The sequence below is a fragment of the Mytilus galloprovincialis genome, chromosome 6, assembly GCF_965363235.1.
Source record: "Mytilus galloprovincialis chromosome 6, xbMytGall1.hap1.1, whole genome shotgun sequence".
In the NCBI taxonomy this organism is placed as follows: Eukaryota; Metazoa; Mollusca; class Bivalvia; order Mytilida; family Mytilidae; genus Mytilus; species Mytilus galloprovincialis.
The window spans coordinates 12,674,031-12,687,799 of NC_134843.1; the positions used below are offsets into that span (position 1 = coordinate 12,674,031).

The window sequence follows — 13,769 nt, forward strand, 5'->3', positions numbered from 1 at the left end:
CTTTATCAAAAATTAACATTCCAAAAATAATGTAACTTATGTAAGAAGAAATTTTAGAAATAAAAAATAAAAATTTAAACTTCAAAAATGCTTTAACTCAAATTGTAAAAATTGATAATTTTCACTTAAGTTTTGGTCTGTTATATTAAAATTTTGTCTTTGGCAATTCGTAATTTTTCTATAACAACTCTTCCTCAACCTCACTAAGCTTTGTCCCAAAGCTTGAATTTGAAACATCTTCTGAACTGATAAAATAAGAATAATGATTATTTATTAAATATTCGAAAGAAACCAACAGAAGTCAATTTAGGATAAGATATACCAGATAAAAGATAACCCAAATTCGTTGAAATCCCTCGTAATATTTCCAACGACTCCAGATTACCTTCGTTATACAAATGTGAACAAATTGTAAGACAAACTAATATATGATCATAATAAAAAACAACAAATAGTAAGTTTGAATTTTGGCAATTTTTTGTCATGGATTTATTAGGACAGTTCAACTATGTATCAACCGGCCAACGAATTTGCATTCATCGACAATTTCTCATTAATGTCCAAGATAAAAACATTGAAGGGCAACCATCATATGTTTTCTCCAAATGGCAACTGGGCTACCAGACGCCAACTGTGATAAATTCAGCCCTTCAGTAAAACTATGTATTCAGTCAAAATTCTGTCCAATCCATGACGCTTCTTTTGGCAATATCTGAAAATATACAACAAACAGCAGAAAAAATATTCTAAAGGGTGGGATAGGGTGGGTTTTTGTGTTCCTTCAGAGTTCAAATCACGCAATGAACAAATCACGAAAAGCATGCAATTTTATACCAAATAAAAGCGGGAAAACCGCTTATGAAAAATGTAGGTTAACAAAAGACGCTTAAGTCCGTCAAAATTAAAGAAAAGTTAACTCTAGTTTAGCAGACGATACTCTCAATTTATTAAATTGATTTAATGCTGAATGATTAAATCTTATTATTAAATATTCGAAAGAAACCAACAGAAGTCAATTTAGGATAAGATATACCAGATAAAAGATAACCCAAATTCGTTGAAATCCCTCGTAATATTTCCAACGACTCCAGATTACCTTCGTTATACAAATGTGAACAAATTGTAAGACAAACTAATATATGATCATAATAAAAAACAACAAATAGTAAGTTTGAATTTTGGCAATTTTTTGTCATGGATTTATTAGGACAGTTCAACTATGTATCAACCGGCCAACGAATTTGCATTCATCGACAATTTCTCATTAATGTCCAAGATAAAAACATTGAAGGGCAACCATCATATGTTTTCTCCAAATGGCAACTGGGCTACCAGACGCCAACTGTGATAAATTCAGCCAAATGCTAGCAAACTCCGTTTGTGAGCATCGCCAAACAAAATTTTTCAATCCATGACAAAAAATTCACACTTAAACAAATTCTGAAATTACATAGGTTTTTAAATTCAACCATATCAATTGAACGTAGTAGACAACCATACTTACAACAGTTCAACGTAGTACATGTTTATGAACTTAACTATACCACAGTTCAACGTAGTATATCAACCATACTATACAACAGTTCAACGTAGTATATCAACCATACTATACAACAGTTCAACGTAGTATATCAACCATACTATACAACAGTTCAACGTAGTATATCAACCATACTATACAAAGTTCAACGTAGTATATCAACCATACTATACAAAGTTCAACGTAGTATATCAACCATACTATACAACAGTTCAACGTAGTATATCAACCATACTATACAACAGTTCAACGTAGTATATCAACCATACTATACAACAGTTCAACGTAGTATATCAACCATACTATACAACAATACAAATATAAGCAACGTGTACAACTCAACATTTATTCACTTGACCGGAGTCCTATGTTCAAACCAATTTGAAACTGAACTCTTATAAAGGATTTCCCTTTAATATGTATAAAAGCGGACCATTATTTCCAGGTCTTATTTGGAAAAAAGTTATCAAACTACGTAAATGTAGAGGACAATTCTCATTTGTTTATTTTTATCAACAAACTTTTAAAGTAATGGATCTCCCTTTTTTATCAGTTCAGAAAAACCTATAGTAATAAAAAGCTGACTTTACATGATCAATATATATATCTCGCCTATGTTCAACATGTGATGGAGTGGCAAGTTCACTCGCACGTAAAAATGCAGCAAATGCGAAGTTACATGCTGTTTGAAGCTTATAATTTTTATATTTCAAATTACAACAATAGCCAAATTACCACAACGAAATTCATTTGAATGAATAAAAAGATGACTAAAGCATAGGTATTATTTTTAAATAAGTGATGTCAACTAATAAAACTTTGTCCCAATTATATGGCTATTTTGAAAATGATCATGACCCATTTAAATAAACTGCACAACCCAAGAAAAAACCACCTGCACTGTCAGCATACAAATGTAAATCAGCATTAGAAAAGAGTTCATTTACATTATATGTAAATTATCTTTTGTTAAAACTTCCTTTTGGGTTTTGTCTATTAGCAGAGTTGTTTTGGAAAGGTGCAATGTCATTCCTATTATACCTAGATGGATCAGTATCAATTTCATTGTCCATAAATCGACGACATCTTAAGGAAGAGTGATCTAAACCACATTTGAGACATGCATGTCTGTATTGGCAATTGCTTTTGTTGCAAAAACCTTTAAAATTAAAATCGTAGCATTTATTACTAACATCAGCGTGTTGTTGTTTTGGAGTACTGGCAGTTAAAATACGTAACCACAAAAAACCATCTATGGATGACCATTTCTTTGTATGATCCCTTGATACCCTTAAACGGAATTGTTGGTCATAAGAATAGCATTTTTCAAAAGAATGATCAGCTGCTGCACCCCTTATTATGGACATATACGAAAAAAGTTCACTTGCCTTTCCAGGATACCTTTCGATAAGGACCTGGGCATAGGCAATAAATGAATCAGTCCAATCTTCAACAGAACTAACAGTATGAGGTTTTTTAACTTTGTTTTGAATAACAAGCATACCCTCATTGATGCCAATTGTGTTTTCATTATTTGTTTGGCTGTTAAAATTCTTACGGTGCATAAGAGACAAATCAATGTATTCAAAATTCCAAATTTTTTCCTTAAATTTTTGGCTTATAAATATGTCAACTTCATTAAAGCCAGGTAACATTAGAGGTTCATCATAAACTTCATTTACCTCACCTAATGCAGCTAATTGCGGCTCATTCACTCGAATGTCAACAGGTCGCATGGCAACTAATTCGGGTTCATCAACCCGCAGTCTTCTTTCTATATATGCTTCTTGCTCTACATCAGCTGGCGGACGCCTTCCCACGTTTCTCACAACTGGTTGTGGCTGTTGTACTTCAATGGGAGCCCTCCTAACCCGAAGCTCCGGACCTCTAACCTGGTCCTGTCGGCGACGTCTACCTCTACCTCTTGGCATTGTTATAACTATTATAATCATAAATACAGATTAGATACATACATCAAGTCTTAAAAGTCCAGATCATATTTAAACATGTATGAATTTAACATGAGATAAATTACTCAAATTGAAATAAATTGAAATACCAAAATGTTTACACTGCGTAGTCTTAACTAAACTTTTGATATATTTGTATGCATCAAAACAAATGAAATTGATTATAAAAACATAACTCAAAACAGCTACGATGTGTGCTTTCTTAACAAAATACACATCGTTTTAAAAACGTTTGATAGCTTCTATTACCAAGCTTAACTTAATTAAACTATGTTTCCGCAAATTAAACACACATGTATAAATATTATCATGTAACGTTTAATAAAATTAAACGTTTCCGGTCATGTTAATGATAACACGGCATACACAACATACATTGTAATTACCTGTTCAAAGTGTATCGCTAATACATTTAAAACAAAATATATCACCTGTAGTAAAGCATTTAATTTTAATGCTAGTCAATGAAATATAAGTGTGCACAATATAACATAACTATTATTATTAGAATATAGTTTGTTCCGTGTAATATGCTATTCAAGTGAGAGAAAAATTGAATTAATGAATCGAACTATTTGCAAGAAATAACTTTCATTTAAAATCAAATAATTTCTTTTACAAATTACAGAAATAAAAATAATCCGGAAAATACAATTGCAGTAACTAATCTAACTATCAATAAAACATTATGTACTTATCTTATGTCCGAATCTACCTGTCCTTTTTGTGTTCCTTCAGAGTTCAAATCACGCAATGAACAAATCACGAAAAGCATGCAATTTTATACCAAATAAAAGCGGGAAAACCGCTTATGAAAAATGTAGGTTAACAAAAGACGCTTAAGTCCGTCAAAATTAAAGAAAAGTTAACTCTAGTTTAGCAGACGATACTCTCAATTTATTAAATTGATTTAATGCTGAATGATTAAATCTTAATATATATACATGTAAAAAGAATAAAAGTATGATAAACATAATGTAAAAGTTCATATAGAGTCAATGTTTATATATCACACTCATGTGAATGTAGTTTTGTGATCTAACGCCCATAAAATACTTAAGTTAAAAAAATTAAAAATACATATATGTATGGTCATAATTGCAGATTTTCAATAAGACACTTTCAAAACTTAAAAGGATGTATGTTAATACACTTGTAATAGGGAGGCACTGAGGTATTGCTTGTTTGCAAATATGCATTCACTTAATATAGTCATTTTGCATATGAGGAGGGATATGAACACTTCACACTAAAATATGTGTGTTTTTTAAAAATAGTACTGATGCAGTTTTCCAATAATGAAAAATCAAGTAAACCAGGTGCTTTAGTGTAACAGAAAAGTCAAAGTACCAATAAATTTTCATATTAAAAGACAATATAACAATATAAAATTCAAATATAAAACATGAAAATGAATGATTTCTTATATGCTCACTCCTTGTAAGCGCATGATCTGCAATCTCACGATCTGCAATCTCTATGACATAATGTAATCTAAAAATATGTTTAATATAACTGTGTTCTAAATCCTACAAAAAGAAATAAACTAAATATTAATACACTCCAATAATTAACTCCTCCACTTTGGCTCTCGGTAACATTTCACTGAACACTTAACTTCATCATACATAACTATAATATTGGAATGGATTCTAGTTTCTCAGGACACTCAGTTGCTAAAAAAAAAAGTGATGATTAGTCGAATGAGCACGGCCGTACTCTAGCACTACTGACAACAAAACACATATGCATTCTGTTAGGTTTGACTTCACATCATAATTTGCCTATCAAATTTCTGAAATTAAAAAAAAATGTTAATCAAAGGGTCAAATAATTAAAGAAAGGTCCACTGCGCAGATTCGAAACTGGAGTTCAATCCAGATTATTTGAATGTAAGTGAGTTATTCGCCATCAAAGCTTTATCTGTGTTATTCCAGTGAAATTTTGTACAGTAATTTGTTTTCACCTATGGCCTTGTAAAATATTTTTTCTGTTTTCTCCTCCTTCCTTTTTTTGTTTTCCTCGTAAAGTATTCATGTATCAATCCCTCTCCAATATTCTCTTTTGGTTCCCATGTCGGTTTGGAACCATCTTTCCATTTCACAAGAAAATACTGTATTCCTCTTGTTTTTCTTGTATTTAGTAGTGTCTCAACCTCATGAAACGTATCATCTATGACATTGTTTGGTTCATCTCCATTATCACTGTTAGTATCTGAATCTGTACTCTCATCGTCTGCAATTTGATCATCTTGATCATTATCTGCAAGTGGGTTATTTTGTGCATTGGGTGGATTATCTGGAACTGGACGTTCTGGAGCTTGTTGCGGGTCACGGAAATCAGTGGGATCAACATATTGTCTAAGATTGCTCGCATTGACCATAGCTTTAACTTCCTTCTGGTCACTGCAGCGTCTTAATTTATATGTGAAATTCGGCCCACAGTCAGTTATGTAATAAGGACCATTAAATTTATCAACTAATTTTGGTGAACGACCGACAGGGACCACATGTTCTTTAAGTAAAACTTTATCTCTAAGCCTAAATTCAGGAATTTTGGTATTTTTGTCGTATCGTTCTTTCATTTTTGCTTGTTTAAGCTTAATATTTTCAGCCGCTAAATCTTGGGTAATTTTGAGGTTTGAAATTATTTCTTCTAAATGGTGTTTTGCATCTTTTGACAGATTGTCTTTTGGCAAAACAGATGCGTCAAAAGGTAAGTTCATCTCCTTGCCAAACACCATTGAAAAGGGAGAATACTCTGTTGATTGAGTAGATGGAGAATTTCTAAATGCCATTAAAATACCGGGGAGTTTATTTGGCCAATTGTTCTGGTCCTTATCACTATAAGCTCTGACTGCCTGTATAAGTGTACTATTGGTCCTTTCCACTAATCCATTTGTCTGGGGATGGTAGGAACTTGTATGATGCCTTGTAATATTCAACATTTCACACAAAGCATTCACCAAATTCGATACAAAATTTCTACCAAGATCTGTGACTAGACACTTCATTGCACCATAACGACTAATAATTTCACGAAATAAAACCTTTGCAACCTCAGAAGCTTCTTGAGTTTTCATAGGAAAGGCCTCACTCCATTTAGAAAAAGAATCTACTAAAAGCAACACATAAGAATAACCTTCGTTAGTTTTACTGAGTTTCAGAAAATCCATATGCCATCTTTCAAAGGTTGTGTCAACTGGCAGAGGATTAAGAGGTGGTTTCTTACCCTTTGTATCTCTTTTAATTCTCTGACAGCGATCACATGATCGAATGTAGTTTTCAATACTTTGGTGCATTTTAGGCCAAAAGTACTTAAGACTCAAAGCATGATAAACACGTTCGATCCCAAGATGTGCACCACCTACGAAACTATCATGATAACTTAAAAGAGCATCCTCTCTAAGAGCTTGAGGGAGACATAATTGTTTAATCCACTTTTCACCATTGTCAACTCTGACTCTCTTCTGAAACCATTTATACAGAACATTATTACAGATAGAGTAATCTTGAGCAGATTTTTGAACTTTTGAACTCTGATCATTGTCTGCAGGGAGAATACCCTGAGTAAGAAATTTGTACATATTTCCAAAATCATGACAATTTTGTTGCAACTTTGCAATAGCAGGAAGGTTTGACAATTCTGGTCTGGCAATAACGGGATCTAATGGAGCAACCATAGTGTAATCATCATAAAAGAATTCCACTTGGATACTCTCAAAAGTCTTATCATTGCCACTAGCTTCTGTTCTAGTATTCACTTCAGATACCTTTACAGCTGCGACTTCATTTTCATCGTCAGGCTGTTCAGGATATGAGCGTCTACTGAGAGCATCAGCTACTTGATTGTTACAACCTTTTCTATACTTAATCTCAAAATTGTAATGCTGCAAGTCCATTGCCCATCTTGTAAGTTTACCTGTATTTGCCTTCTGGTTCATAAGATATGTCAATGCTTTGTGATCAGTATATATAGTGAATTTGCCAGTAGCAAGATAAGTGTTAAATGTTTTTACACCTTGAACTACTGCATAACACTCTTTTTCAGTTGTATTCCAAACCTGTTCAGTTTTGGATAAACTTTTACCACCAAAAGCAATGACACGCTCTTTTCTCTGACTGTCTAATTGACCTAGAACAAAACCAATAGCTGAATTTGAAGCATCACAAGTCAGCATAAAGGGTTTATTCATGTCAGGGTAAGCCAGGACAGGAGGTGTTAATAAAGCTTGTTTTAAATTGTCAAAAGCTACTTGACATTCCCTATTCCATTTAAAACTTCTTTCTCTTTCCTTCTTTAACAACCCATTTAAAGGAGTGGCAATCTTAGAATATGAATCAACAAAGCGTCGATAATAATTGCACATTCCCAAAAATGAGCGGACCTGTTTTTGTCTTGTAGGGACAGGAAAAGTACTAATAGCTTTTGTCTTTTCAGGATCCACCTTAATACCTTCTTTTGAAATGATGTGCCCTAAGTATTTCACCTCTTTTGCTGCAAACACACATTTGCTTGGTTTCAATGTGAGATTTGCATCACGAAGACGAGTGAAAACTTGTTCTAGATGCGAAATATGCTCTTCAAAACTCCTACTAAATACCAAAATATCATCCACATAAACTAAAACAAATTGCCAATTGAGACCACGTAAAACATTAGACATGAGCTGTTGAAAACTAATAGGAGCATTTTTAAGACCAAAAGGCATTCTGAGAAATTCAAAGACACCATTGCGAGTTATAAAAGCAGATTTATGTCTTGTTTCCTCATCCATCTCGACTTGCCAAAATCCACTGTGAAGGTCGAGACAACTCAGAATTTGAGGCTGCACCTCACCAATCGTGTCAAATACGTTTTCTAGCCGTGGAATTGGAAAGGACGAATTTTTTGTCTGAAGGTTCAATTTTCTAAAGTCCACACAAAATCTGTACTGCTGAGGCTGACCCGGTGCAGTTTTCTTTTTCACTAATATAACAGGTGAATGATACTCACTAGTTGATTCTTTGATGATGTTGTTTTTCTTCATTTCTACCAAATGCTTTTCTGTTTCTTTATGCATATGAGGAGACTGGTTATAGAATCCCATTTTGACTGGCCTGGAATCCCTAAAAGTTTCAATTCTGTGCTTGTACCTATTAGTAAAACCTAATTCAGATAAATTAGTAGCAAAAATATCTCTATAAGAAGCTAGAAATGTCTGCATTTTCTGTCTCTGCTCAGAATTCAAATCAGATGTGCTGAAATCAAAATTAATAGGTTCCTTGGCTTCCTTAGTTTGCTGTAAACTAGCAACAGATGGCATGTTATTATCTAAATCATGAATACAATTTGAATCGATGTCTGATACAGAAGCAAGCACTTTTGTTGCGGGAATGTGTATTTTCTGATTTGTAGGATTCATCAATCTTATGACCGCTCTTTTCTTAATAATTTTGACCAAACATTTAGCACTCGTAAGATTGGAATCCGCTAAATTACTTACTGGTTCCAAAAGAACTATTTCTCCTGAATTTCTTTTTGAAATTTTGACACCAACATTCATTTCACAAAATGGAGAAATAGTGACAGGGTAATACGTTCTAGCAAGACCAGTACTAGACGTCTGTATCATACATACTTTAGGTATATCTGCATTTTCTTTATCTGGTACCTGTAATACACTTTTAGAAAAATCAATATTAATCTTGTTTGCATGTAAAAAATCCCAACCTACTATAAAAGAATGATGTAGCCCATCTATAACATAAACATGATAATTAAAAACAGCACCTTTAAATGAAATTGGTAAATTAACTTTTCCTAGCACTTGTAACCTATGTCCACTTACACCTTTAATTGATGGAATATCTGATTGCGAAAGTTTATCAGAAAGGGCCAACTTGCTATAAAAATCAAAACTACAGCAAGTAATTTCTGCACCAGTATCGATCAATGCATGTGTTTTTCTGCCATTGATATCAATAATTGAAGTATTTTTCTGCATAGGCAATACCAAATTTACCTCTGCAAAAGAATTTCTACCTCTGTGCCTATCCTTTGACAAATGCCTAGGGACAGGCGCGAATCCCTAGCGGTGAAAAGGGGGGTTTTGACCAGATTTTTGTGAACCTCTGCATTTACGACCATAATGCCCTATCTTATGACAATTAAAACACTCTTTATTTCTTGCTGGGCAATTAGTACCACAAAACATACCACAATTTTCACATGAACCATCATCTTGTTGTTGTTGTTGCTGCTGCTGGTGATATGGATTCTGTACTGCTGCTGGCATTGGTTGGCTGTACTGTTGTCCATTATACACTACTGGCTGTTGTTGAATGTACTGTTGTTGCGGTACAAAAGCGTGTTGTTGTTGGTAACCCTGTCCTTGTCGATAATTTGGTCTTGGTTTGTTGTATCTGGGTTTGTTCTGTTGTTGGGACTGGTTTGGCTTTGCCATGTTAATCGAGGTATGCAGTCTTCTGATTTCCTCCAATGGTTCCTGCATCTTGGCCTCCAGTATTGCTGCAATCGTATCAGCAGTTATTGACGATGCTGGTACAAGTTGTTCGGATTTTTCTGCATTTTCTGCGATTGCCCGTAACTGTTCTAAAGTAGTTGGTTTAGGGAAAGTGTTGTGGACTGTTTTCCCTATCTCCCCTCTGAAACCTTGAATTGCAATGCCTATCTTTATGTTGTCAGGAATGTCCTGTCCTATGGTGTTTTCCTGTAATCTCGCCATAAACTCGTCCACTCTTTCATTTTGGCCTTGTTTTAATTGGAGAATGTTAACATCAAACAGTCCTTGTGATTTTTCAAAGCGTTTGAAAAATTCATCCTTCAATAGCTGTAATGAATTATGCACAGTTTCTGAAAGTGTTGCAAACCATTGTTTTGGAATACCATCTGCCATAAAGAATGGGAAGGAATTACACTGTTGTTGTTCACACATTTTTTGTATGAGGGTCCAACGTATAAAGTATCCCCACCATTGTGATGCGGATGATTTCCCATCATAATTGTTGAGGTTAATTCCTGAAGGCATGTTCACACTTACTTCTCTTATCACTTGGACAACTGCAGGTGTTGATGCTGTTGATGCAGTTGATTCTGTTAATAGGACAGGACCTGTTGATGTTGAAGTTGAAGCTGTTGACGTTGAAGCTGTTGTCTCTGTTGCTTGTTGATGCACTCTTGCTTCTGGTCTTATAGTATCTTGACTTCGGAGAAGGTAGCTATTCAGTGGTGCTGGCATTTGTATGGTACTGATGTTATCTAATGGCTTGTTTTGGGACTAGCTTTGGATCTTTCGGTCTCTCCACCAAATGTTGTACCGACTTTCTGTGCTGTGTCTGATGACTTTTAGCACCTGGTGTAAAACAAGAGAAAGTTCTAGTAAATATAGATGTTTATTATTTGAAATCAGTAATCAAAGTGCTACAGATTTTACACAATAAAATAGCAAGTCTCACTTGATAATAAATTTAGAATTTCACAAATGAACTAAATTAAGGGACATAACTCTATGCAAATTTTAACTAATTAAACAAAACTTGCCCAAACTCTATTTTATCAAGTGAAACAGCTTTACAAAACTTTACGTACAGGTTAATGCATAATACAATATGTTAAATAAACCGAATCATTTCAACTAAAAAGGATATTTAATTTCAAATGTTTTGTATAATAATTTGTTGCTATGGAAACAATAAACTTTTAAAATTAATAAAATCATTGCCATACTATCTTAATATTTAAACGCATAAAATCTAATACCAAATACAATTTATTTCTGAATAAATTGGAATGTAAAATAACTTTGCATAATTCTTAAGGTTCATCATAACAAATGGACAAATATGGCCGTATTTTCACCTCAAAAACTACTCTGTGTACAGACTTACCTGTGCTGTTTGGAAAGTTTTAATGCCTAGCATCCACTAGATATATAAAAGTTAAATGCATTTTGTGTTTAAAAAAGATAAAATCTTTCTTGGTTTTTGATGGGCATTTTTTTTCCTTTCTGCAGAAGGTGCAAAAATAAACAAACACCTGAATTACTTTGATACTGTCCACTCACTGACTCAGATAAACTCTTTAACTCACCTATAGTTGTGAAGATACCTCTTGTCCATGTCAATTTAGGACAATCAAAACAATACAAACCGGTTTTTTACCTGAGGGAGCAACTCATAGTTGTTCCACAACTTAGTTAATTTTCACACCTTTTGCATGAAGGAAAAAAAATGCCCATCAAAATCCAAAAGAGATTTTATCTTTCTGAAACACAAAATGCATTTAACTTTATTATATCTAGTGGATGCTAGGCATTAAAACTTTTCCAACTGCACAGGTAAGTCTGTACTCAGAGTAATTTTTTGCATGTAAATACAGCCATATTTGTCCGTTTGTTATGATGAACCTTAAACAGTATTTACCCTTTTTGCAAAATATTAAAATAAAGAATATACCCATGTTGCTTAGCAACAAACATGTACTCCTGTCACGAGTTCCGTGTATGAGTGTTATACAATAAAATTAACTAAATTCAATTTAAATATAAGTTCAAAAGTCAATTCAAAATGTTCAAACTATTTTGTAAACAAACTGAAATCTTGCGGACAAGTGTCGCTTTCCAAAACCTAATTTATGAACTAAATAAGCAATCTATATACAAAATATAAAACACAACTTACAGAAATATAAAGTAGAAAATAAGGTTTCATGTCCTTGTTATTTAGCTTTCGATCTAACTCTATAATCATTGCTTTATCAACAAAAGACATTTCTCCCGGCAAATAAAAATTACAAATTATCTCCCCTGGACATTATAATACTTAAAAGTTAATACGGATACAATATGAAATATTTCCGGACTTTAAATAAACTTTTAAAAATAACTATTATAAAATTAACTAAATGTTTCTAAACATAGAATAGATTGGAATTAAATAAATTCTTGAAACGTTTCTCAATTGTTTACATAAATAAAGCATCGCGTCCTAAGCGTAACCAACACAAAAAATAATTAATCTCAATGGAAACAAATAAAATCTATACAAAATATATACAATTAATTTAAGTGAATATCAGAAAATGAATTTTAACTTTAGTTAGCTTTTCCAAAATATAAAGCGATCTAAACTCTTTAATTTAAATAGAACAAAAATATTAAAAATATAATTCAGCTTACCTGGTGTAAAACAAGAGAAAGTTCTAGTAAATATAGATGTTTATTATTTGAAATCAGTAATCAAAGTGACCGTTGAAAACATAAATTGTTTCCATGCGGGCGTGGTCACATGATCACTGATTTCTTGACTTTCTCCTGTTTTCACCAATCAAAAATTCCCTTGTAAAACTCCCTTGACCACAACCTATTTTCACTGGTTGGTCAATAATCCAGTCATGGGTGACAGGTGTTATAAACAATTTAACACATGAGTCATAGGAAAAGGTTGTTTAACAAAAGCCTTAATTTACATGTAAGGTCCATAATCCAAAGTAAATAATTTAGCACTTACATGTCTCTTTGTTATCCGTCTTAATTACGTAATCTAAATATTAAAGTTGTATGTCATTCTTCTTTATCAAAAATTAACATTCCAAAAATAATGTAACTTATGTAAGAAGAAATTTTAGAAATAAAAAATAAAAATTTAAACTTCAAAAATGCTTTAACTCAAATTGTAAAAATTGATAATTTTCACTTAAGTTTTGGTCAAAAATTACGAATTGCCAAAGACAAAATTTTAATATAACATATTAATGAATAATTATTACACCAGGGTTTTCGATATCACAAACAAGTCAAAACCTTTACTAAATTTTAACTCGTTTGAAGACCATCATTCGTACATATAACTCAACATGCATACATCTTATACGTTCAGGTATTTTACATATAATCTTTAATGATAATATTCTCCACAAAACGCAAAAATGTCGGCATTCACATCAAAAGCTTAAAAATTTTTTTAAACAGAGCTCATACTTATCATTAAATACTTATCAAAGGTACCAGGCTTATAGTTTAATACGCAAGACACGCGTTTCGTCTACATAAGACTCATCAGTGACGCTCATATAAAGATATTGATAAAGCCAAACAAGTACAAAGTTGAAGAGCATTGAGGATCCAAAATTCCGAACAGTTGTGCCAAATACGGCTAAGGTAATCTATGCCTGGGATAAGAAAATCCTTAGTTTTTCGAACAAATCAAAGTTTTGTAAACAGGAAATTTACAAAATGACCACAGTATTGATATTTATGT

General features: G+C 32.8%; 1 protein-coding gene and 1 long non-coding RNA gene across 2 annotated transcripts; both read right to left on the reverse strand.

Annotated features, from left to right (window-relative positions):
- Positions 1 to 455: 455 nt before the first annotated feature.
- On the reverse strand, positions 456 to 5,481 carry LOC143078970 (uncharacterized). The gene is made up of 2 exons (XR_012979316.1): positions 3,228 to 5,481; positions 456 to 712 (listed from the first exon to the last, which is right to left on the reverse strand). It is a non-coding gene; the product is annotated as an uncharacterized LOC143078970 (long non-coding RNA).
- A 33-nt stretch (positions 5,482 to 5,514) lies between these two features.
- Positions 5,515 to 13,183, reverse strand: LOC143078969 (uncharacterized). The gene is made up of 2 exons (XM_076254048.1): positions 11,918 to 13,183; positions 5,515 to 11,324 (listed from the first exon to the last, which is right to left on the reverse strand). The coding sequence occupies exon 2, from the start codon at positions 10,748 to 10,750 to the stop codon at positions 9,581 to 9,583; it is 1,170 nt and encodes a 389-aa protein (XP_076110163.1). The 5' UTR covers positions 10,751 to 11,324; positions 11,918 to 13,183; the 3' UTR covers positions 5,515 to 9,580.
- Between the last annotated feature and the right edge of the window lie 586 nt (positions 13,184 to 13,769).

Excerpts from the sequence above, each read along its gene's own strand:
- LOC143078969 (XM_076254048.1), bottom strand. The coding sequence starts at position 10,750 with ATGCCAGCACCACTGAATAGCTACCTTCTCCGAAGTCAAGATACTATA.